At 45.7% G+C, this 26,049-nt stretch overlaps 3 protein-coding genes across 3 annotated transcripts; 1 reads left to right on the plus strand and 2 right to left on the minus strand.

The window, feature by feature from the left end:
* Positions 1 to 1,502: 1,502 nt before the first annotated feature.
* Positions 1,503 to 5,187, minus strand: LOC114243860 (uncharacterized). The gene is made up of 5 exons (XM_028175490.2): positions 5,136 to 5,187; positions 4,727 to 4,840; positions 3,104 to 3,253; positions 2,707 to 2,770; positions 1,503 to 2,240 (listed from the first exon to the last, which is right to left on the minus strand). The coding sequence occupies exons 1-5, from the start codon at positions 5,145 to 5,147 to the stop codon at positions 1,891 to 1,893; spliced, it is 690 nt and encodes a 229-aa protein (XP_028031291.2). The 5' UTR covers positions 5,148 to 5,187; the 3' UTR covers positions 1,503 to 1,890.
* A 1,426-nt stretch (positions 5,188 to 6,613) lies between these two features.
* Positions 6,614 to 14,750, plus strand: LOC114243833 (aldo-keto reductase 1B). The gene is made up of 7 exons (XM_028175453.2): positions 6,614 to 6,753; positions 10,190 to 10,332; positions 10,874 to 11,015; positions 12,031 to 12,225; positions 12,905 to 13,104; positions 13,587 to 13,742; positions 14,552 to 14,750. Exons 1-7 carry the CDS (start codon positions 6,682 to 6,684, stop codon positions 14,589 to 14,591), a joined length of 948 nt encoding a protein of 315 aa, XP_028031254.2. The 5' UTR covers positions 6,614 to 6,681; the 3' UTR covers positions 14,592 to 14,750.
* A 148-nt stretch (positions 14,751 to 14,898) lies between these two features.
* LOC114243831 (galectin-4) lies at positions 14,899 to 24,839 on the minus strand. Its single transcript, XM_028175451.2, has 8 exons — positions 24,581 to 24,839; positions 22,797 to 22,885; positions 21,851 to 22,061; positions 21,613 to 21,759; positions 21,466 to 21,541; positions 17,806 to 17,819; positions 16,604 to 16,774; positions 14,899 to 16,523 (listed from the first exon to the last, which is right to left on the minus strand). Exons 1-8 carry the CDS (start codon positions 24,605 to 24,607, stop codon positions 16,470 to 16,472), a joined length of 789 nt encoding a protein of 262 aa, XP_028031252.2. The 5' UTR covers positions 24,608 to 24,839; the 3' UTR covers positions 14,899 to 16,469.
* Positions 24,840 to 26,049: the final 1,210 nt, after the last annotated feature.

Here is a 26,049-nt window from a genome sequence, read left to right on the forward strand (position 1 = left end):
CCGGTCACCCTTCTTGGGGATAGGGTGGACGTGGGCGGTCTTCCGTGAAGACGGAACCCTGTTAGTGCAATAAGAGAGGCGATACAAACGCGTTAGCGCAGGTGTCAGCTGAGGGGCGCACGTTTTCAAAACCACTGCGGGGATGCCGTCTGGCCCACTTGACTTATGGACGTCCAGGAGTCGGAGCTCCCGCCTGACTGCACACTGTGTGAAGCAGATATCCGGCAGGGAGCTATCACACCGGGGGATGTTCGGTGGTGTGGCACCCCCGTCGTCCACAGTCGAGTTCGAGGCGAAGAGTTTGACCAGAAGGTCAGCCTTCTCTTTCGCGCTGTGGGCCAGATTGTCATCGGACTTGCGCAGTGGTGGGAGACTAGACCTGCAGAAGTTTCCTTCTGCAGCTTTGGCGAGCGACCAAAAAGCACGGCTCCCGGAGGGATAGCTCTTCAATCGCTCGCCAACTCTAGCGACGTGCTCCGACTTCGCCTTGGCAATTACCTTCTTGTAGGACCTGGAAGCGGCGTTATATTTCCGCCTTTCCCCTGAGATGTTAGGATCCCGACGTCTCCTGGCATTATCCCATGCCACGTATGCGGACCGCTTGAGGTGTGCAGCATCCCTGCTGGCATTGTATACCAGGGTCTGTTGCGACCCCCAACGGGCACTTCAGAGGAGGGAATAAACAATTCGATCCCCTGGAGCATACCCCATCCTTCAAACCGAAACGCATTACTGCTTCACGGCAGAAATAGGCAGGGTTGTGGTACCTACCCGCGCGGACTCACAAGAGGTCCTACCACCTGTAAAAAGCACTTCTCGAGCGTTCTCAATTTTACTAGTTCTTTTGATATTATTTTCTGCTAGTCGACGACAGATGGTGTTACTCTTACCGACGTAGCAATATCAATAATTTGTTATTGTTTATGTACCGACCCCCGACAGTTTGAAGCGCGGGTGTATAGACTCGTGCGTTAAGGATCATCTCGCTCATGAGACCGGAACGCATGCCTGCTGTGCGGCAGGATTGGTCAGGATGTGAGCAGGCGCCACGTACGTAAGCTAACTACAAGCTCTCTAACGACAAAGGGAAGATCTTCACCCTGTCCATCCCCTGCAGATTCTATTTGTTCTGTTCTCTTGTGACTGTTCCTCGTTCATGAACACTGTTTGTTTGAACCTAGTCGTGCTCCGGGTTGCATCTCAATCGGATGAGTGGTTCATGAACACACACAGTACAAACGTGCCAAGAAACAATCACGTGAATATTTTCTATCGGAAGTCAGCTACAGCAGTAAGCGGCGGCCTGGCTGTGCCCCCGGCGCTGCTGTTGTCCGTGAGTGACGGTAACCACTTACCACCAGGGGGCAGTTAGCTCAGCTGTATTTTAAGCCATCAAAACATTTAAGTCAATTTTAGTTTTCTACTCTTTGCAATCGAGGAATTTATTTATTATTTATTTATTTATTAAACTAAAAACTACCACGCGTTTAACAAAACTGTCATAAAATTTATATATTTAATATACATCTAGTATGTATGGTACAAATATAAAGAATCAAAATCTTATAAATATAATTAGAAGCGTATGGTGAGTGTTCGAATAATTGACACAGAACAAGTTCCGTCGTCGTTTCTAGAAGGAGCAGCTCGGCATGATGCTCTGTCTTTGTTTAACGTGAGCGTCAGATGAGCGAAGCATGTGGCCAGCCCTAACACTAGTCGGGCCCGCGGCATGGTCCACGGGCGACAGGCGACAGGCGAGCTCCGGACTAATGACTGTCCACACTAAGAGATGGCGTCGCCATGGCTTCACAAATTCCTCCCTTCAAACATTTCCTGTGAGAGCCCGTCCGTCCGTACATTACGATCGCGACTTCTCTATTGACGGCATCATTCGTCATAGCTTCCACTGTCGTCATCGATGTCACTGCTCGCGGAGACCGTAGACACAGACTCGGGATCGTCACTGCGGCGCCCGTCGGTGTGGCCGGCGACTGCAGGACTGGGCGGATTTGCGTTCGCATTCAACTGAGGCGGGGCGGTCGCACCGGGGTGAGGGGGGTTGGGGGGAGTAGAACTGGCAGGGGGCGGGTTGTGGGGAGCCTGATTGGGATTGACCGGGTCGGCGACGTTCGATTTCATACAGCTTGCCACGTTGAAGCACGACCACAGGGAGGTCAGCCAGGCGAAGCATGACGCGCACACCGCCGGCTGGAGCAGCCCGGGCTGGGGGCACCCACCTGCGGTCGCGGTATATGAGGTCAGTAAAAAAATCTATCGGCAAACTCAAGAAATCTGGCAAGAACCTGAACCGCTCTGACAATGATGACCGGACTCGTCGACTGTAAAACAGACCCGGCGCGGACTTCGGTAACATGTCAGTTCTGACAGATTTCTTTTGTTTGCTACTAGGATTCGGCAACATTATTAATATCAGAATGTGTCGAACGCGGGGTATTCCGGGACGCCAGCGGCACCGTCTGGGCGGCCCGACGGGCTGCCGTACCGAGACGGCCGACGATTCAGAGCCTTCGATTCGCCTCGAAGGCTCCGTCGGCTGGGCGTCCTTGGGGTGAGCCGCGCCGTCTGGTTGTAGTGTTGACCGCGGTAGCCCCCCTACCTCATCCGGGTTCTGACCTCGGAAGGGATCGGACGTCGGGTGCAAGAGAAAAAAAAAAGGTATCTTCCCCGGCCTGGCCTTATAACCTGGTTGCTGGTAGGGCGGCGGGACGCTCGGCTGTTGACTCACTTGAGCTTGAGGGAACGCGGGCTGGAAAAATACATAACGCGTAGCGGTCTTTCAAATATTAGTATACCTAATCACGGACATAGATTATAGGGAAAGGGTTTAGGAGGTCTGATCTCCCCCACTGCCCGCGGGATAAGAAACAAATAATTAAATAGAAACATTTTCATATAATGGAAAATATAAACATCATCACGTTAGCCGCTGTCCCGCGTCACGGAGCCGATACGTTATCCTTGTGTGCCTGTGTGAAGCATTTCAATACTTCCCTATCGTTACCTTTTGATCTGATGTAGATGATGACTTTACAATTACTGTACGTTTGTTTTACGATTAGCGATTTAAGTCAATTTGTACATTCTGCCTTCCGTACGGAGGTGAGGCGGTGCCGGGCTGCTGCTGTCCAGGGGCCAGGCCCCGGAGTCCGCCAGAGATCGGCTGAGTATATGGCTGCTGCGGCGGGTTTTCACTCTCTGGGTTGATTACGTTCGATAGATATTGTTCAGTCTGCAATGTGATCACAACGAATGCGTATTTCGGATTTTTTTCCTCCTACCTATGCTTATAGCCTTGAGAGGCTATTTCAGCTTCGCCCTAACGTGTAGGTGAGCTCACGGGGCTCAAACCGGAGTGTTGCTAGCACTAGCCCTAGCAAGAGCAGTGCTTCGCAGAATCTACCACCGGATCGGAAACGCGACCCACTAAGAAGATCCGGCGAGAAACTCAGTGAGCTGTGTCTGTGGGTTAATTCACTCGTCGAGCCCTTCGTCGCAAGGGATGGGTTCAAACTCAGTGAGCTGTGTCTGTGGGTTAATTCACTCGTCGAGCCCTTCGTCGCAAGGGATGGGTTCGACGGGAACCGTGACCGGTGCTTGAGGTACTATATCGGCTGGACATCATCCGTGTGTTTATTATATGACCGTAGACTAAGAGTGCTCAAGAATGACAATATCGGGCCACTTGTGGGATAATGTCATTGTAACGTGACGAGTGTACGTCTGCGGACCACGGGGTGGCATCACATTTAATAAACTAATTACGTGACGAAATTTGTAATTTCTGTGTTTTAGTGCTATGTTGATTGCTATCGCTCTCATCATCATCATCATTATCCTGCCCTTCTCCCAGTCACCTGGGGTCGGCGCAACATGTTTTCTCCTTCCATACTCTGCTATGATATACCATTTCTTCGCTCACTCCCCTCTTACCCATATCGTCTTTCACGCAATCCATCCATTTCTTCTTAGGTCTACCTCTTCCTCTATATCCTTCCACATTCATAGTTAACACTCTCTTACCAACCTCATTGTCATTTCGTCTCATCACATGTCCATACCATCCCAAACGCGCACTCCTCAGCTTCTCTGTCACAGCTGCCACTTTCAGACTTCCTCTAACATATTCATTCCGTATTCTATCCATTCTCGTTACTCCACACATCCATCACAACATTCGCATCTCTGCTGCATGCAATAGCTTCATGCAATCGATAAATGAGCGGGTCGGAGTAGCAGATAATCAGGGTTTGCATTACGCACCGGCTGGGACCGCTGTCCTGTCTATCTCTGCCGTGGTGTCAGGGCCTTACACAAGACAATATTAAACCTTGTCAGGTCTCGAGAGGGGTGGTTGCAGACACGTCGTGATGTCTATGAGCTCTGGACACTTCACATCGTGTGGGTCGTGCGCTAGTTTGTCTAGCAACACAATGCTCATACCCAATTGCATATTTATCTATAGGTACACATGTGAGTGTAGAGAAAGAAAGAGAAAACAAACAGACCCAGAGAATATGGACTTCTGCGCATACTATACCGCTCTGTCGTCTGTGTGTGAGCCGACCCTTAGTAAAGTCCATGACAGACCTGTCAGGTAACGTTATCAGTGACAAATATCGGGAAGAGTCATATAATGTGAACACACGTTGAGGCGTGAGTCGGCGCGGCCGCCAACTAACTTAACAACAATACAGATATTCACTTGAACGTTGCGAGGCCGGTGTGGCGTGGTATCCGGGGACAGACCCCGCCCTGCCGGCGTCAGCTGCTGCGGACCCCGCGTCACCGGCGCGACCTGGTGCCGGGCCCGTCCAGCCTGTGGGCACGCCGCTGAGTACAAGCCTTAGTAACAACCAAAGTCTGTTAATGGTCATTAAAGTTCGTTCCTAAGTCTGACCGGTCCGGTGAAGGAGGACGTAAACGTGAGATTTATGCATTGATCTTGATGACTTAACGAACACACGGCTCGTCTGATGTTGAGTGATGTCCGTTGTCCATAGAAATAGCGTCATGAATATCCCAGCCCCCAGCCGCCCCCTGGGGCTACAAGGGCGGCGTCTTCGTGCAGCGTGCGCGAGATACAACTGAGCTGCTATTTGTTACAGACGTACCGAGTTACCCATTGTATGCGTTGTACAGTCGTCGAATTAATATAGTGTTGCGTGATATGGTGACGACGCGCGTGACGCGAGTGACGCGAGTGACGGGAGTGACGGGAGTGACGCGCCGCTGACAGAGGACCATAGAGAGAGAGCCGGTTTACTCTGTGAGTGTGGCAAACGGTAACCTCATGCCGCGGAAAGATATCATCATGAAATTAATTGTTTTACTTTTTTTTTTTGCCCTACCTAAGCTGAAGCCTTGAGAGGCTATATCAGCGTCGCCTTAACTAGTAGGTGAGCTCACGGGGCTCAAACCTGATAACGCTGCTAACACGAACCCTAGCAAGAGCCGTGCTTCGCAGAATCTACCACTGGATCGGAAACGCGACCCACTGGAAGATCCGGCGAGAAACTCAGTGGGCTGTGTCTGAGAGTTAATTTACTCGTCGAGCCCTTCGTCGCAAGATTGTTTTACGATATTCATTAAGTTGTATTATGTACTCCAGAGCGAGGAGATGACAGTCTCTTTGAGCCGAGATGAGTCGCGGGATCTCTCTCCATGCGGACTCACATAACAACCAATCACTAGTGAGCGTTGGAAAACTTCAGTTACGCCGCGCCGTTAGAAGGAATGCGACGAGGATAGCCCACAAGAGATGATGACGAGATCGCTCCAGTGGAATATCGATTAGATCATCAATTATTATCACAGTAAGTACTCCTCTAAATTTCGACGAATCTCACCCGGGTCTGAATTTAACTTGATGAGTTTAAATAATGTTTCAAGTGCAACAAAATACCCAGGCTTCGGACGGGGGCGAGTCCCCGGACCCCCGCCCCCTCCTCACCCCGCGCCCTACGACGCGTCGCGGCGGCTGATTGTTCAAGGATATAATTTTCCATTGGAATGATTCACAGTCCGAATATTCCGATGATTAGTGCACGTTTTCACTATTGCAATCGAGAATAGAATAGTGTTTATTTAGAAGTAGGTAGGCAGCGGCTTGGCTCTGCCCCTGGTATTGCTGAAGTCCATGGGCGACGGTAGCCACTCACCATCAGGTGGGCCGTATGCTCGTCTGCCTACAAGGGCAATAAAAAAAACGTGAAATCTTTGTAGTGGGTGCTTCTATTAATCTCTTGGATGCCCATCTGCCCATCTGATGTTAAGGGGCTAGCGGAGGTCATAGATAGGACTCCGTGGCCGCCACCACCTTTGGGACTTGAGGCCTAATTCTCAATTGTTAGAGACAGTAAGCAACAGTTTAGTTGTGTTCTTGAATGTGGTGACGGTCAGGGGCAACCGTGCTCACTCGCCATCAAGGCCATACTCTATGCTATGTTGAAGACTTCCTTTTCTGCAATAAAAAAAAATTACACCGAAATAGGAATAAATTTGTGGTCCACGACCGCGTAAATCGCAATAGTGAAACAGTACCTTTAGCGCGTGCAAGGATCGTGTTATAACATCGTTTCCCTCCTAATGCGTTCAGTTGATCGGCGACCGTCGCACTGATCGCATCGAGCATCGAGCAGCAAGCATCAAGCATCAAGCATGGCCGCGCCAGTCCCCGTCATATTCAACAACGGACGCACGTGCCCCGTCATCGGACTAGGAACTTGGAAGGTGAGTCGGCTACGGTTTTGTTTGCACTCGAATATAAAGCAGTTAGTTATTCCTTAAAAAATTTTGAGCAAAGATTTGTTTATTTATTGCCGTGCGGGTAGAATTAAATAACTTCAATAGCCTCATTGTGGGTGTTAACCCAAAACTTGCTGTATGCACCGCACCACATTAAGCGATCATCCTACACAGGACACGGTATGAGTGACGTTTATATATTTATTTATTTATAACTTTATATACTAGACAGTATAAAGGCGGACTTAATGCCATAGGCATTCTCTGACAGTCTACCTTTTGTTATTTTGTTTAAGATCATTATTGTTACCGTACATCTATACTCGTGAAGAAGGATCATTTCTAGTTAATAACCAGACGGTTACGGCCACATATCTCTCTAATTAAGAAAGAATGAAACGCCATTCTTTTTCCCGGGACAGAGTCGCACAGTCGTGAGCAGCCGCTGGTCCAGACTGCCGGTTGATTTGTAGACCAGGCACACTCCGTCGTGCCGCAGATATACCCGGCCTTGTCCGGGTCGCGTCTTTTACCATCTTAAAACCATTTGTTAATCTTAATATAGATATTTAATTCGTCTGCGAAACTGCCGAACCGATTTTGATGATTTTTTTGTGTGTGTTGGTGTGAATTTGAGCCTGGTTTAGGTTCACAGTTCCGTCCGCTGTACGACGTGTGTGCAGTACTGTGCAGGACGACGCGACGCGACGTGTGGCGGGGCGCTAGTCTTATGTTATAAACTGCGAAATTTCATTCAAATCCATTCATTCAGTTTTGCGCAATCTGGTAACGAACACACAGACTGTCGAATTAATTCTCATGTTTTTGTTTGTTTTTATATTTACATAAATGTTAGTGTAGATTGTGGTAGTTAGTTGGGTCGGGCGGAGGCTGCGTGCATCTCCGTCGCGTCGGTACGGACTCCTCTCCCGCGCTCTCCTCGCCCCCGGGGGCAAGCACGTGCTCCTCCTACTAACTCCTCAACCCGCAGCGCCACTCTCCCTCACATGACACACATGTGGAGACCCAACGATAATAATAATATAATATACCACAATTGAACATTCCATTAGCAACGCTGATTGGTGCCTACCATTATTATCGCATTGTACCTACCAGTGGCAAATTGAAAATTTAAGTTAAAACTACCTGATAATTTTTTTATCATTTTATTATTATTTTTATAGCCCTTTTAGGCAGACGAGCATGCGGCCCACTTGATGGTGAGTGGTTACCGTCGCCCGTGGACTTCAGCAATGCCAGGGGCAGAGTCAAGCCGCTGCCCACCGTTAAGTACTCTCTATAAGCCTCGTTTGAAGAAGGACATGTCATAGCGCTCTGGGAACACCGTGGAGGGGAGCTCATTCCATAGCCGGGCCCTTCGGATTGGCGATAATCCCATTCTCACGCATCGTTTGGAAGCTCTGAGTCTGCGGGAAGACTTCGCTTTTCTCCGCATTTTTTACCGTATATTCCATGAGGAGTGCTCTGAGGAATTGTTTGTTGAAATGATTCCATCATCTCGTTTTTACCATCGCTCCGCCCGCCACCGGAGTAGAGCTCATTCATACTACCTGGAGCCACTGCGTTTATCCACAGTGCGTTTACAGAGATCCTTTTTACATATTAGGTACTAGCGGCCCGCTCCGGCTCCGCTCGGGTCTTTAACATTTCAACGATATTTGACGTTGTTTTAGTTTCTTAAATAAAAGAACACTCACTTAAATAAAAGAACACAGAAGAAAGTTAGATATATGCTGTCGCGACACTTTTTGTAATTAATAATGTATTCTACAAAGTCGTAGGTGGTACATTATTTTATTCTATCATCAATAGTTTTCGCAGGGGACGCCATGTAAAGAATATCTTAGTTAATTTTTTTACACATTGGGTTACATTATTGAAGTTTTAGTAAAGATCCCTAATGTTTTCAAAAAAGAAGCCTATGTCACTCGCGAATAGTTTAGCTTCCAAACAGTGAGAGAATTTTTGAAATCGGTTCAGTAGTTTCGGAGCCTATTCAATACAAACAAACAAACAAATGTCTCCTCTTTATAGTATTAGTATCTGATAAGGTAACGCTGTGTGTACATAAGCATTACGCAGGCCCGCGGCGTCGGTTCTGCCCTCAAACACCGCTTATGTAACGTGTTAATTTTTCATTGTTTTAATTTGAACGTTGATGTCAAACACTAGACAAGGCCGGAGCGTATCTAAATTGCGCGGACGGAGGAGTATGAAACTTCCCACACTTATAGAGAATATAGAGAGGGAGTTCAGGATGTTAACATTGTTTTTAATTATGCATTAATAAAACATTGAATCAATAAAAAAAACATTACACACACCATTACAATACCATGTATTTGACGCACACACGCATGCATACTATTTATTGTGAAACTTTTGTTCTTGACGTCTGTTGTCAAATTGAGAATAGATTCAATATTGTCTGTCTTTATTAATATTTACCCAAAGTGTAGTCTTGGAGAAAGTTTTGATTATAGAAGTACAAACTTATAATTTTCATTATAGTCGAATTTCGACTATTGCGGGACCACTAGTAATAATTGATACTTGATGGTTATTTAAGTACCTACCTAATGTAGTGAATATATCTATACTAATCTATACCTCTATAATCTATACCAATATTATAAAAAGGAAAGATTTGTTTGTTTGTTTGTATTGAATAGGCTCCGAAACTACTGAAACGATTTGAAAAATTATTTTACTGTTTGGAAGCTACACTATTCCCGAGTGACATAGGCTATAATCTTTTTTGAAAAAAATTTGGGATCCTTACTAATATCCTCCAATAATGTAACCCAAGGTGTAAACAAATTACCTAAAATATTCTTTACATCGCGTGCCCTGCGACAACTATTGATGATAGAATAAAATAATGTACTACGACTTTGTAGAACACATTACCTATGGTTTTCTTTTATTTAAATAAATAAAACGACGTCAAATATCGTTGAAATTTTTGTTAAAGTCCCGAGAGGAGCCGGAGCGGGCCGCTAGTATTAAATATAACTAGCTCGTGGAGTCTACGCTCGGCTGTGGCTGCCCGCCCACTCACTACGTAATGTCAGCTTCTTAAATCAATAAGTATTGTTATTGCTGTGATCACCGGGACTCAGGGCGGGTATCACAACGTGAATATGGCTACCCACTTTGAGACACGAGGCTGCTCTCAAACGTATTGTTATTCAATTGTCACAACAAACCAAAATTGACTGCGACATGTTTCTTGAAGTGAGGCTTGAAAGGCCATAGCGGTTGCTAGGAAGGTGGTTTTGCTGTGTCCCTGGCATTGCCGCTGTCCGTGGGCGGTGGTGAAACATTATTAGCAATATAAGTATCTCCCTTTGTCGGATGCCAACAAGTAACTGATAAAGCGCGATGTCTTCTCCAGTCTAAGCCGGGAGAGGTGACTCAAGCAGTCAAAGACGCGATCGACATCGGCTACCGGCACGTGGACTGCGCCCACATCTACCTCAATGAGAAGGAGGTGGGGGACGCCTTGAGAGCCAAGTTTGAAGAAGGAAAAATCAAAAGGTACGGTGTATCTTTTATTTAGGCCAACTATTGTTTGGATGGGCTCACTGCTGTTGAGTGGTTAGTGTTGTCCATTTTTATATATTGCTTAGATGGATGGACGAGCTCACAGCCCACCTGGTTTTAAGTGGTTTCTGGAGTCCATAGACATCTACGACGTAGATGCAACACCCACCTTGACATATAAGTTCTAAGGTCTCAGTACAGTTACAACGGTTGCCCCACCCTTCAAACCGAAACACACACACCCTGCAAATCAGGACAGTGGGTCTGTCACCATTGTACAAGTAACTGTCATCCCACCCCGTTGGAGTACGCGCGTCTGCTGCTCCGATGATGCATTGCGCAACAGAGGCAACACCTCGGCCGCGGTGTAGCGCGCTGGAGTCTGGCCCTCCGTGAGGATCAATGGGCCCCTCTGCCAATTAAACTCCGTCCCTTCGGACAGGGAGAGGGAACTATTTATTCCCAAACTCAAAAGGGACACTCCTGATCGCTGCAAAACAATATTGAATACTGGCGTTGTTTGTTTATTCAACAGAGAGGATATCTTCATAACGTCCAAGTTATGGTGCACGTTCCACCGCCCTGATCTCGTGGAGGAAGCTATCAAGACCTCGTTAAAGAACCTGGGTTTGGAGTACTTAGATCTCTATCTCATACATTGGCCCCAGGCCTTCAAGGTAAGCACTCGAGTCGTTGTGCGCTGTCTGAGTAGATGGTTGTCGCGTAAGCGTCGCCCCGCAGCCGATGACTGATATCACATCACATTGGTACAGTGGCTGTACGACCATTCAAATTAGAATTCCATGGATACCTCGCGGTAGAGAATTCTGAATAGTGATATCGTAACCCCAATCACTTCGAGAGAACTTGTTTCAAAGAAAAATATCCCAGGTGCATGGATTCTGTGTGCTCTTGGTAAAATAATAATAATAATTTAATAACAATAATTTATTTAGGTATTTCTCTCTTAAAGGTATGTAAGGTGCAAATATAAATAGATATTAACCTTATAATCTATTTTGTTAGCCCTTGAAAGAGCTGAAGTCTGTACTATAGGTTCAAAGACCTTTATTACTGATCTCCAGGCTCCCTCCTCTTAAGATAGATTAGGTTAGGTTATGTCGTGAACAGGTATCTCGGACTAGTGTTGAGAGATCATCAGGTGTTATCATTTAAGTAGGTCAATATGCGTGTGTGTGTGCACCTATGTGTGTACATACATAGGTGTGAGTGATTTAATTGGGCTCAGAAATCAAAAAGTAGTTCACTTCACAGTTTGGAGTAAGTTCTCTGTTTGCTCGTAGTCTAGGTCGTGAAGACAATTTGTTAGTGCATGTTTGCACGTTTCCATGTCTGTGTCATGGAGTAAGTATATGATCAGCTTATTGATTTTATTGTATATAGCTGACCCGGCAGACTTCGTAGTGCCTCAATTGATAAATAAAACACCTTAACTTTTATATAAAATAAACTTAAAACAAACAAAAGGAATCCGTCCGACGGGGGACACATCAAAGGAAAAACAAAATCTACCTTTTAAACATTCTCTGGACTTCCACAAATAATTCAAGACCAAAATTAGCCAAATCGGTCCAGCCGCTCTCGAGTTTTAGCGAGACTAACGAACAGCAATTAATTTTTATATATAGAGATAGATGAAGCTACCTATTACAATACAAATTAAACATCCAGGAGGGCGACGACCTGTTCCCGAAGGACTCCGAGGACAAGTTCATCCCGTCGGCGGTGGACTACGTGGACACGTGGGGGGCGCTCGAGGCGCTGGTGGAGAAGGGCCTCACCCGCAGCATAGGACTCTCCAACTTCAACCGGCGCCAGATCGAAAGAGTACTGGAAGTGGCCAAGATCAAGCCGGCTGTCCTCCAGGTACACAATTTCCTTCGTCAGGTAAAGGAATTAAGTTCTAATCATCACGAGATTTGGTGACCGACCAGACACGGTTAGCCAAGCAGGTAAATTAGACATCAAAAACATTTTTACAATGCAAACTGTGGCGCACAGCGCGTGCATTGTCTATACTTCTATACTAATATTATAAAGAGGAAAGATTTGTTTGTTTGTTTGTTTGTATTGAATAGGCTCCGAAACTACTGAACCGATTTGAAAAATTCTTTCACTGTTTGGAAGCTGCACTATTCCCGAGTGACATACAATCTTTTTTGAAAAAAATTAGGGATCCTTACTAAAACTCAAATAATGTAACTCAAGCTGAAAAAAATTACCTAAAATACTTTAAATTGCGTGTCCTGCGAAAACTCTTGATGATAGAATAAAATAATGTACTACGACTTTGTAGAACACATTATTATTCACAAAAAGTGTCGCGACAGCATATGTCTAACTATTATAGTAATGCCGCAATAAGTGTTATTTTATTTAAAAAAATAAAACGTCAAATATCGTTGAAATTTTTGTTAAAGACCCGAGCGGAGCCGGAGCGGGCCGCTAGTATTATATAATTATACCCGAACTTCATTCCTCCGCGAACACTGTTACCCGACTGTGTGCTCCGCGGCCTCCTTCACGTAGCTCTCCTCACCCGCAGATCGAAGTGCACCCCTACCTGAACCAGGAGAAGCTGTTCGAGTTCTGCAAGAGTCGCGACATCGCGGTGACGGCCTACTCCCCGCTGGGCTCCCCCGACCGACCCGGCGCCGCCCCCACCGCCCCCCAGCTACTACAGGACCCCAGGCTGCTCGCTCTCGCTAACAAACACTCCAAGACTACTGCGCAGATCCTGATCAGGTGAATGCCTCGCAGAGGGATAGACAGAGGGAGGTTTTGAAGTCATCGTGGCCTAACGGATAAGGCGTCCGGTGCATCCGTGTTGAGCGATGCACCGGTGTTCGAATCTCAGGCGGGTACCAATTTTTCTAATGAAATACGTACTCAACAAATGTTCACGATTGACTTCCACGCTGAAGGAATAACATCGTGTAATAAAAATGAAACCCGCAAAATTATAATTTGCGTAATTACTGGTGGTAGGACCTCTTGTGAGTCCGTGCGGGTAGGTACGACCGCCCCGCCTATGTCTGCCGTGAAGCAGTAATGCGTTTCGGTTTGAAGGGTGGGGCAGCCGTTGTAACTATACTCGAGACCATACAAGTTATATCTCAAGGTGGGTGGCGTATTTACGTTGTGGATGTCTATGGGCTCCAGTAACCACTTAACACCAGGTGGGCTGTGAGCTCGTCCACCTATCTAAGCAATACGTTTGTCGACAGATACGCCATCGATCGCGGCATGATCGTGATCCCCAAGTCCGTGACGAGGAGCAGGATACAAGAGAACTTCAACGTGTTCGATTTCCAGCTGACTCTCGAGGACATCAAGCAGATATCTGCTCTAGAATGTAACGGGAGACTCTGCACTATGGGAGAGTAAGTACACGCGTCTTCTAGCCGAGGAGCTCACGGCGCTCACGTGATGAGTAATGAGCGGTAATAAGTAGAATGGTAATTCCCACTGTTACGTGAAACCTGGTGGTCAATAATTGAGTTGAGGTCTTTTTTTTATTGCCTTAGATTAATGGACGAGCTCACAGTCCACCTAGTGTTTAGTAGTTACTGGAGCCCATAGACATCTACAATGTAAATGCACCACCCACCTTGAGATTTAAGTTCTAAGGTCTCAGTATAGTTACAACAGCTACCCTACCTTTCAAACCGAAATGCATTACTGCACCACGGCAGAAATAGGCAAGGCCCAAACGCAATTGGAGACTAAAAGTGTATCGGGCCGCAGGAGCTGCAGAGGCGCTGGAATGCCCTGGTATCCATGCGGCTAATGTGCGCTGACTGGCGGCCAAATCCCTTGCCATGCCGTCCTGGTCTGCTTAGGCCTATACCAGGGCTTCCCAAACTTATTTTGTCTACTGCCCACTTTGAGAATAAATTCTTTTTTAGCGCCCCCATTTTTTCACCTATTAAAAAACCATAACAGCGAGAGCTCAGTCGGTGTCTAAGAGTCCTCCTAAATGAAATTACAAATCGCTTTCCAAGCCACTAACTACACCCCTATTTTTTTTTCTGGGCCTCCTACCGCCCCCCTTTGGGCCTGCAGCGCCCACAGGGGGCGTTATCACCCACTATGGGAAAAACTGGCCTATATTGTTCGTACACTATACGGAGCTCAGGGCTGGGAGCGCGTGCAGTCCCTGCGTCGTCACCATAGTACAATATGTTTGCAGCACGCACCACCCCGACTACCCCTTCCACGACGAGTATTGAACAAGGGGCGGCGGCTGCAGAGTGCAGTGGACCTTCAGCATGTTCCTACTGAGGCTCACACACACACGCGAGCCAGCCCAGAGTACTTCCACTTCCAAATTTAATTTATTATATATAGTTGTTAAATCATTTCGAGTTCAATAAAGATTTTGCAGAGCATTTGATGGTTTTATTGGACGTCTGTCGCGCTGCCCCGGACCTAGCACTACCGCCGTCAGCGAGAACCGTGTGTTGTCCGTGGACTACAGGGGTGTGCGTTCGGTTGTAGCAACCGCAAATGCGAGAGTGCGGAAATAAAAGCAAAGTCAACGTCTAAATAATTTATTACACTTACACTATAGACCGACACGCGCGTACGTCACTGCTACGGAATGTCCTTCAACTAAGCACTCTCCTCACTTTCCTAGCCTCATGTTAAGAAGCGTTAGTACTTACTCTTAGTTAGAGTGCGGTGGAGCAGTGGAAGAGCGCTTCGTTCAAGGCTAGTTATACACATGGCAGGTAAATAATAATATATACATACACACATGTATTATAATACTTTAGAAATTATATTTATCCAAACGTTAGGCACAATATTAAAACACTTGGTGTTGGTACGTAGTCATCTACCTTCAAGAGTAATTTGCGAAATAAACATTTTTGAAACATTTACATTACTATCATACATAATATTTGTATAGTGCTCAATAGCGTGCGGGTCCCCCCCGCGGGGGGGTTGGGGGGTCGCTCCCGGGGTCAACGCCCCGCAACGTTTGTGCGCGTCCACTGCGGGCTGACGTAACACTTCACTACCGATGCACGTCGTGTGCCAGCCCTGTATTCAATACAATTGCAAGCCGACGCGACGCCCCCCACACTATACACTGTACTACATAGCTCTGGACTGTTAGCAGAAAGTAATACTTAAAACTATTCCATATTAGCTGCTGGGCATATAAAGACACCTATAGATAACAGGTAAGCCGTGAGCGCCCGTGAGCATTATTGTGAGATAAGTGAGTAACACGCGTTGAAGCTCTCAGAGAAAAGGTGAGGAAACGTGAGTATGCCGATATATACATTCCTAAAGCCCGGAAGGGCAGGGGAGTAGGGGGGGGGGGGAGGGAGTGTTACTTCCGCGGCCACAACCAGTGCCAGCCGTAGTCTCATCGAAGAGGTTCAGCTGGCGTACACTACTCATTCAACCCCCCTCTCACTCGTGCCCCCCCCCCCCCTGTGTGTGACGTCAACAATAGGACTTACGACATTTTAAGCTTATAAAATAAATCGTAATTGCGTTTATAAGTTTACAGACAAATATTGTTTTCGACTAAGACACAGGATCGAACATTATCCGTCTTTTCGACTTCGGGTACACTTCGAATGCAGCACGACTTTATATTTTAATGTGAGACGACGCGGCCCCCCTCCCCGCTCGCGACCCCCCACACCCCCGTCTCGCGAATGAAGAGCTCACACAGCGACGACATAGAACATTACTAAACATTAAATCCACTACCATATATATACATTTATATATACCTACTATTACACGATACAATTAAATTTATATTAATTTTAATAAATAGCTTTAGAGACATGAGGTCGGATGTATGTTGAGAACGTAGCTCAGTGTTGCAGTAATGCGGCGTAGATTCGAGATACAGCTCGTACTGTGTCTTCGCATCGCTCAAGGACACTATGTACATAAATAACATTTTATATGCTCACGAGTGCTCACGGGTGCTCACGGCTTGTTCAACGTGCCACGGTCCGACCTCGTGTTTACTCGAAGTTGTAGAACCAGTAGAGTACCTGCGCGAGCACGAGCAGGGCCCTGACCGCGAGCAGGAGGAAGGCGAACCTCAGCAGCGGCAGGAGCAGGCGGGCCCTGTTTCATTCCGCCCAGTCGTCGCCGCCGAACTCGACCGACTCCGCCATCGCGCTCACCTGCACCACGGAGCAACGGGCGAGGTCAGTCGCCGCACGACACCCCGCCCCCAACCCACCCTGCAGCCCCCCGTACGTACCTCGTCGTCGGCGGCGCTGTCGCTGGAGAAGCCGCCCGCGAGCGCGTACCCCGCCAGCCCCCCCGCGGCCAGCGCGCCCGCCCCCAGCGCCACCGCGCCCCCCGTCCCCAGCCCGCGCCGCCCTCCCCCCTGCACCGTCTGCCCGTACGCCGCACTAGGACTCTCGTACGCCTGTCACACGGAGAGGCGATGTGTTATGTGTTACCTATCCTCGCGGGAAATTCAAATATATTTTCTACACCCCACCTGTAAATTACCTGTCTAATTTGGGACGGCAAGCACCTCTCCGTAGTATAAAAATTGCGTGTGTTTAAGGACAAAATAAGAAAAGAAAGAAAAAATGTGAGGCGTCACGGCACGCCTGGCAGATGTGAAACATCGACATTATTTTGTAAAAGTAATATGCAGAAAAGAACAGATTGTGATAGGAACTAAATATGTCATGATGATAAAATAAAATATTACGAAAAAATAATTTGTTTTCAAATAAAACACAGGTTATGTGTACTGTAGTAAGCAACACTGTATACACTACGGAGTATAGACTATAGGTATCCGAGCTCAGTGCAGCGAGAGAGATGGCTTAGCGCCGGATCGAGTGGGACAGAATCGCAGTCGATTGCGCATGGCGACGCGTCGCCACGCCAGAAATCGGTTTAACGTGCGGCTATACATGTTTCACATCAAAAACGCACCATATACTTTAACCGTTATCATTTGTTGTTCTATAACTGACTTGTTGTTGCTTGATATTATTCTTACATTTCTTCTTTTATTTTTTTGTTATGATATGACATATAATAGACATTCATATTAATATTTCAACAATTATTACTGTTTTGCGTTATATTTGAATCTCCAAGTGTGTTTTCATTGGGTATTCTCTTTTTTATAATATTATTGTTGTATTCCATATTCGAGCCGGTGTATCGCCAATGTTATGTACGCCATTATTGTCACATGCATCAGGCCGTAAATTAAAAGTTATTTTCAATGTTAAATGTTTGTCATGTGGCGGTAGTTTTTAAATAAATAAATGTGTTTGTGAGCACGTGAGCGTCGCCCTGAGAGAGCCTTGAGACGCGAGGTTGAGGTCTCTTCCTCACACGGGCCAAGGACCGTCACTGCTCACTAGAGCGCTGGGAGGGTGCTACCGGCGTCTGCCGACGAGCCTGCTACAGTACGAGGGTGTGGGTACTCACCGCGGCCGTGTAACCTGCAACAAGACAACCTCTCGTCAGTGTCGAGCGACGCGCTGCCGAGCCTCAAGCGACAGAGGTTTTAGCGATACAGACACTCCTTTTATTACTTAAACTATAATAGAATTATTTTGTCCGTGCAGTTTGGGTCATAAAAAATCGGAGCGGTGAAGCGAGTATTCCGCTCTCTCTTCCACTCACGAGCCTTACGGACGGGCATAGTGATGCGCATTATTGTTGTCGATAAGCGTTATCGATAGTGTATTTAGTTTTGTCATTTTGTGGGTTAGTGATGAAAATGAAAGAAAAAAATCACTAATCGAACACTCACAGCACATATCGCCGCAGCGAGTTAACGAGAACGGCAGAAATTCACATTTTGTAACTTTTCGGGATCTATTCTTGTTTCAGTGAAAAATTTGAACACACGTGCAAATATTATTTTGAATAAACTCTGCCGTTTTGATACAAAACAAAGGAGTGGGCATTGTGTCACTAAAGAAATTCAGAGAACGAATTCATAAAAACACATTTCTTTGCGACATAATGTATTATAACTTGCACGTAAGTACAAATGACATAACAATGTCTCACCACCATTCGTATACCACCCGTGTACCTGCCTTCCATGACTCATTTATTTGTATCGATAATGGAACATGGTCACCGCCCTAGCCGGGCTAAATAATTCTACTATAGTGGTCCCGCAGTAGTCGAAATTCGACTATAATTAATGAAATTATAAGTTTAAACATTATTATGGTTCTATTGTCAAAGACTATTTATTAATACTTCTATAATCACAGATTTCGCCAACAATACACTATAGACAAACAATATTAAAGAGAAACAATATTGATCTATTCTCAATTTGGGACTACAGACTTTAAACAATTGGAAAAGTTTGACAAATAAACAAATAATATGCATATACATATATGTGTGTGTCAAATACACGGTAGTGTGTGTAATGTTTTCTTTATTGATTTAATGTATTTTTATGCATAATTATTATTTAAAAAAAAGTATTATCATCCTGCACTCCCTCTCTATATTCTCTATAAGTGTGGGAAGTTTCATACTCCTCCGTCCGCGCAATTTTCGTAAAAAGGGGCACAAAGTTTTTGCTTCACGTATTAATATATAAATAAAACACTAATGTGCGGCGCGTTGCGCGGGCCTACTGCGGGGGGGAGGGGGGGGGGGGGGTAGGGGTAGGGCGCCGCGGCCGCGGTCTCGTCATCGACAATGAGTCGTGTCTGTAACGCATGGTGTCAGGGGGAGGCCGCTAGACACCCTGAGACGTCTACCTCGCACCCGTGGATGCCACGCGCTCACGCCATATGGACAACCTTTCTGTGGTGGTGACCTAGACTCACAGACTCCACTTCAAATCAGTTATCTATAGACTTAACTAATCTGTAAGCTATCAAAGTGAGCGGAGTTTTGAATGGGCTTGTCTAAGAGCTCGTCGAACAAAAAGGCGAGGTTTTGTCATCTATTCCCCCCCCAACCCCCCGCGCTCCCCGCGGCCGAGCGAACGCAATGTGCGCTGCACTAGTCGCCGGTCAGTGTCGAGCGGATTTGGCAAAGCCAAGACACTTCTTAAGCGAATATTTCAGACTCCTTTCATTGCTTTATGGTTGACATGAGCCTTTCCTGGTGATTCCTTGCCACACGCTGCAGCCACGGCTGCGCGGTCCCGTCAGGATCCTTCATAACTTAGATTAAAGGAAAATAAAAACGTAAAAGTCACACATTTTATTTTAATTGATTTTATTAACAAGTATAATTTAAATTTAAATGACAAAAAAAAATTATTAACAAAATGTATAAATTCATTGCAACCGCTGCGCGAAATATTGTTAGGTTGGCGCTTATCATCGATGCAGCCTGTACACTAGCGGGTCCCCCCCCGACCCCCCTGCTGAGCGGCGGGGGTCCCCGCCACGATACCGCGTTAGTGACATTGTTTGATTTAAATAGACGTATATCTTAGTAAATGCTGTGCCGGTGGTCGCGCCGCCACCTCGCCGCCGAGACGCCCCCAACACTTCGTTTATAATTACTTTAACTTATACAATAGTTTGTTTAAGATCCACTGCGTGCGTGTAACGCGGCCGGCCCCGCCCCGCCCGGCCCCGCGCGCCGGTCTCTAACCACCCGACAATGAGTGGATGAATTATTCGTGTCCCGCGGGAGAATGACTAAAGGTAGGGACACACCGGGTTCAGTGCTACGTCCTCCTCGTGTGCAGAGTACAGTCCTTTTCGTTGCCTTCAGCAAGTCGCTCGTGGTCATCAGCAATTCCGGGCGCAGATTGATCGATTTCATACATAAACATGACAGGCGGCGCCGCGTTTTAAAGGCGGGTCCTCTAACGATTACATACTGAGGTTCAATCTCATCTGCTCGCTTCAGTCCGGCTGTACACGGACTCGGCGATAGAATAAATTGCATTTTAACATTCAATGTCCTGAATTAATCGATTCCACTAATGGACTCACAGAGGGGTCCGCGAGGGGACGTCTCGTGATGTTTGTTTCATATCGTGCCATGAGTGCTGACCGCCAATGAAATGAGTGATGCCAGTGAAACCGCTGTGGTGAAACATTGTGTCATAGAAACGGATCGAATGGCTTTCTTTGAGGCTCTCTCACACAAGTCTCAAGGCGCCTCACGAATGTACTCGGTGTGTCTCTACCTTTACTGGCGGCTTTACACGTGTTGTTGTATGGGAAGTGTCGCGGTACTTAGAGATTACGGCTGTGGTGGGGGTCGCGGTGGGGGCCGCGTGGTCCGGGGGGCGTCTGCAAGTTGTCAAGCGTCGTGATGAGTCTGTGGGCGCGTCTGTGGGGGTGTGACAGGGGGCAGTCCTCGGAGCGGGTGTCGAGAGCGCCCCTACCGGACTCTTCAGTAGAACCCTGCGAGCAAGGGAAACAAACATTACAAGTGCCGCACCGGTGACTGCACTACACTCTACACTCTACTCCACTAGTCTAGTTGCAGCGACCCTACACAGCGACGCGTTAGTCAAGTTAATGTGTTATAAGCATTTCAACAGAGGGCCCGGGGCGGGGCGGCGCCGACACACACGACACCAAACAACCAGCACGTGACGCACGCGGTGACGTCATAGCCAAGCGTGAGCCGATGGCACAAGCACCAAATATATATAAATAAATAAATATACACTTACCTTGGTTCGGTCAGAATATTTACACTCGCGTCAAAAAGATCGTCTGAAGCCCGTTCAAAGACACACCCAACATAACGACGTTCGTCTTTTTCGCTCACTTCAAAACGAGTGAAGCGAGAGAGAGACAACGATATGCTTCACAAACATTATTGTCATCTCAATTTGTTAGTGTTATTGTCATGCAGATAATAAAATATAAAACGCATGCCTTATGTATAGACCAGACCGAGGAGTTGTGTGCGAGAGGGACGGACGTATCGCGCGAGAGCGAGACAGTCCGTCTGTACATCAATAATACTCGAGAGCTAAAGCGAAGCTATATACAGAGTCGCGGCCGGCGGCGGAGTCCCAGAGACATCCCTCCCCCACTACCTCGCTTGTATTGAACTGTCATTAGTTATTGTAACGATATTAGTATTCTATTAATAAAGCAATCAACCATTTGTACTAAAGTTTATATGTACCTTGCTGCGGACCGTAGCCCGGGGCTCCGTAGGCGGGGGGCGGAGCGCCGTACCCGCCGTACACGGGGGGTTCCGACTGCGAATTATAACAACACGTTTTTAAATATTGCATTAGTGTACGCAAACTCTAAGGGTTTGGGGACGCACCATGTACATGTTGGCCGGCGGCGGGGGCTGCGCGCCCTCGAACCCGATGAACTGCACGAGCACGTCCCCGTCCACCGTGAGGTGCGAGATGCGCTGGTACTGCAGCCGGTGCGGGAACTCGCAGAAGTGCACGCCGTTCAGCGCCACCTGCACACACGCACGCTGCATGACCCCCTGCTCTACGCGTCGGGAGCGGGGGGTCCGGCACACGCACCGCCCCGCGCGTCCGGGGACGTACCTTGAGGGCGCGCGGCTCGCACAGCACCAGCGCCTCGAAGGTCTCCCCGTTGGCGTGCAGCGGCATCCCGCCCGCCGTCTCTTCGGCGCCCCAGCTCATGTTGCTGAGGTGGTTCCGCACGACGCACATCTCCACGAAGCGGAAGTTGAGGTGCAGCGCGATGTCGTCCCGCGGGTCCGTGTTGGGGCCGCACTGCAGGTTGATCGCGAACCTGCACACGCAACGCGACATCCGCTACATGACAACGTGCATCTTAAATTATATATTTAGACGAGCAATTCTTGTAAATGTAATCTGAATTTCGGAAACGGCTCCCAACTATTTTCATAAAATTTAGTATACAGGGGATTTCGGGAGCGATAAATCGATCTAGCTACGATTTATTTTCAGAAAATGTTGTTTTATTCATGTTTTTTCATTTTTTCTTTAAATAACCAGTTTAAATTTTTTTATTATTCTGTCGGTAAGATCGAAAAATATTATTCTTATTTGATCATTTTATCAATATGTAATTCGTATTTAATAAATATACATAAAAATGAATTGCTGTTCGTTGGTCCCGCTAAAACTCAAGAACGGCTGGACTGATTTGGCTAATTTTGGTCTTGAATTATCTGTGGAAGTCCAGAGAAGGTTTAAAACGTAGATAAATATGAAAATGCTAGGAATTAGAGAAAAATAACAATTTTATTCTTTGATGTGTCCCCCGTCGGACGGATTCCTTTTGTTTGTTTAAAGTTTATTTTAAACAGTTTAGGTCTTTTATTTGTCGATTGAGGCACTACGAAGTCTGTTGGGTCAGCTAGTTCAATATGATTTCTAAAAAAAATACCCAGCAAAGCTTCATTATCTAGTTATACATATTAACCACTACAGTATAAGAATACTCAGTACTCTTGCTGCAGTCAAAGGAAGTGCAAAGTTTGTCGACGACGAAGCGACTGACCTCTGTGCGCCGGGCGGCACTCTGCCCTGGATGCGGAGCATGCGCCCCGGGTACATGCCGCCCGGGATGGGGTGCACGCACGGTATCACCTGCAACAATATGCTGTCCGTCAGTGTACAGTTATGGTCTTATTAAGGCATGTGTTTGATGCTAATTAAATGATTGTATTGTCAGAGGGCCCCGTACGTTGCCCCAGATTCCTCGAGCGGCAACCACAATTCTCTGCATGCCTACATCACTCAATTCCTATGTTAAAGAGTGCAAGTTGTGAGCTGACGTGTGGAGTAACCAGCTGCATGTTACTGCAGCAGTCCTACATTTCTGAAGGTTAGCACAAGCATTGTTACAACACTATAAAGATTTTTTTGTATCACTATCTTCTATAACATGTGACTCACCCGATGGCTTGTAGCAACTGTCAAATAGTGACATCACAATGCCTGGGGCCAAGCAGTTGCTTTCTACTATAAATTTTCTTAAAACCTCATTTAAACTGTGCTTATTCAGTGTTCCAGCTTATGCCAGCATGTGGCCAGTGAACCCTCATATTGAGAGCATCATGGACAAGGGACCCCACAAGGCCACTGCCTTACACCAGCCGGCCACTACTTGTACACCAGCCCATAATTGCTCACAATAAATATTCAAGGCCTTGTATTAGTGTTTCACTTCAATGTGTTTCCTCATTGTGTACTTACATACCCAGTATTACATCAATAGATACTTTAAAGATATGTGACAAGATATAGTTATTGGTTGGCTGAGAATAAATATCAATGAATGAGTATTGACCTCATTGTTTAGTAATTTGCATTACAAAAGATAAGGAGCCTCATCACAGGACTGAGCTGAGTGACGACTAACAGTTCAGTGGAGACATCTGTCACAAGCATCTCTCTGACATTGTATTAATCACTGCTTCTTCAAATGAAATGAGACATTGGCGTGAAGAATATAATTAAGGTGCAATAAATTTATTTTAGACAATCTTATGTATTTCCATGATATTATTGTGACTGCTATTACAGACATAGTTGAAAAACAATATTGAGACTTCAATTATCACAGATTGTTGCATTATTGTATCCATACAAATGATAACATTGACATTAAGGATAGCAGCAACATATTCAAGTCCCCACTAACAAGAGAGGCAATGAGTACAGACTCCACTGACCCCAGCTATGCTGTAGCTGATCATTGTGCTTATTTTGTTATTCTGTTAAATTTCTGACATACTGAATTCTTGAATCATTTCATTTAATTTTATTTTACCTAAGAGCATCTAATAATGGCTATGTAACCATACAAATAAGATTTTAGAGCTCCAGAAGCTACAGATAGCAGCACCTAACACCAGTGATAACACTAACAGTTTCCATAATTAATAAATTGTCAAATTACAATAGATTGTACCACTCAATTAGGCTATTCTGGGATCATTGTTGAAAAATATGTTACATTTACACACAAGTAATATAAAATCTAGAACTAAAGAGACAAATATCCGCGATTACGTGTAATGACTAATGTAAACGATGAAAGAGAAAAAAATACTTTTTGCTAAACCCCAGCTCGCGCTAGTGTGATAATGCGGAAAATAGGCCTTGAAAAAAGTATGGCAATGTCATTATTTTGATGATTTTGGAAACGATCTATATTTATTTTACTAATAAACACAATCCAGATCGGAAATAGCCATTTCACGGTGTTGATAACGCCCCTGAAAGCCCTGTAAAGAAATTCAATGTGGCTTAATTTCGATGAAAGTCTAATTCGCTTACCGGGTTGTATATCGGCGGTACTGCCATTTTTATTCTTTTTCCTTGAGTTTCAAACGTTTGAGCGTGCCTTGCAGTGCTTTGTTACGGCTCTAAGAGTCCAAATAACTTACTAACGGGTGTGTCTAACGTGTAACACTCACGAATTGTACCTACAAAACCGATTGATTGTCAGCCAATTCAAGAATGCGTCATACGTCATATGACGAAATTGATTGAAAATGTTTGTGTTGAATCGAATGAATAAGAGCTTGCTCTAGAGCTACAAGCGTATGCGAGATGGATATAGAAATATGCTAAGTCTATTGTTTTGTATTTGGATCAAGATTTTTCAGAGAAGGTGTAAAGAGAAGTCAGAATCTCGTCGGACTTTGTAATCAATGATCAAATCTACTTCTAGAACGCACTCTATTAGGGCGGAAGGAAAATATATATTAAAAAAATTACAAACAAAATGTCTGGGGCATTTATGCTAATTATAGTACGAGAGACATTAAATTTAAATCTCAATCAGAAAGCACTTTTTAGAGGTATGTAAAAATTAAAGAAATATTTGATAAAATCTTCATTGAGGTCGGTTAAAATTAATGAATATGTATAATATTTGTGTCCGGTCGGAGTTATTTAAATTATATAGTTGTATCATTTTAAAGTAACAAATTACGTAAGCTTAAACTCCTATTTATTTATTCTCATGGACCATTATTATAACAGGAAAATGAAATCTGAAAATTTACTACTATTATTTGTATTTAGCATTGTTACAATTTTATCAATGGGTAGAGGCAACACTATATTTGTAGTGGTATTGATAATCGTCTTTTTTTCCCTCTAGTTAACTCTAATTTTTGCTTATATCTCTTTTGTTTTTTCAGACGAAGATCAGATGATTGATCAGATCTGATCAGATGATCAGATTAAGATGATTTATTCGGTATTTGTGACTAAGCACTACTATTTACAGACGTATTAAAATTCAGGTTCATTCAAAAACAAATTGATACTGATAACTCGAGTTTCTCGCCGGATCTTCTCAGATTTTACTGGTGGTAGGACCTCTTGTGAGTCCGCGCGGGTAGGTACCACCGCCTTGCCTATTTCTGCCGTGAAGCAGTAATGCGTTTCGGTTTGAAGGGTGGGGCAGCCGTTGTAACTATACTGAGATCTTAGAACCTATATCTCAAGGTGGGTGGCGCATTTACGTTGTAGATGTCCATGGGCTCCAGTAACCACTTAACACCAGGTGGGCTGTGAGCTCGTCCATCCATCTAAGCAATAAAAAAAAAAAAAGATTCTTTTCATATACAGCCGTAGGTTCTGCGAAGCACTGCTCTCGCTAGGTCCAGTGTTAGCAAATTCTCTCAGGTTGAGCCCAAGAGCTCACCTACCCGTCCGCAGTAGCTGGAATAGCCCTTAGGTACCACCAAAAAAACAAACGAAAACGATATATAAGTGGGCTAAAAAGACAGGTG

Source organism: Bombyx mandarina, chromosome 24, assembly GCF_030267445.1.
Source record: "Bombyx mandarina strain Sakado chromosome 24, ASM3026744v2".
Taxonomy (NCBI): Eukaryota; Metazoa; Arthropoda; class Insecta; order Lepidoptera; family Bombycidae; genus Bombyx; species Bombyx mandarina.

Excerpts from the sequence above, each read along its gene's own strand:
- LOC114243860 (XM_028175490.2), bottom strand. Across the intron at positions 3,254-4,726 it reads ACCGGCCTCGCAACGTTCAA|ACTGAACAATATCTATCGAA; the intron begins GTGAATATCTGT and ends ATCACATTGCAG. Across the intron at positions 2,241-2,706 it reads GCCGCCCTACCAGCAACCAG|GTGGGTGCCCCCAGCCCGGG; the intron begins GTTATAAGGCCA and ends CCGCGACCGCAG.
- LOC114243833 (XM_028175453.2), top strand. The coding sequence starts at position 6,682 with ATGGCCGCGCCAGTCCCCGTCATATTCAACAACGGACGCACGTGCCCC. Across the intron at positions 12,226-12,904 it reads TCAAGCCGGCTGTCCTCCAG|ATCGAAGTGCACCCCTACCT; the intron begins GTACACAATTTC and ends CCTCACCCGCAG. Across the intron at positions 13,105-13,586 it reads ACTGCGCAGATCCTGATCAG|ATACGCCATCGATCGCGGCA; the intron begins GTGAATGCCTCG and ends GTTTGTCGACAG.
- LOC114243831 (XM_028175451.2), bottom strand. The coding sequence starts at position 24,607 with ATGGCAGTACCGCCGATATACAACCCG. Across the intron at positions 22,062-22,796 it reads GTGCCGCCCGGCGCACAGAG|GTTCGCGATCAACCTGCAGT; the intron begins GTCAGTCGCTTC and ends TTGCGTGTGCAG. Across the intron at positions 21,542-21,612 it reads CGCCGGCCAACATGTACATG|TCGGAACCCCCCGTGTACGG; the intron begins GTGCGTCCCCAA and ends TATAATTCGCAG.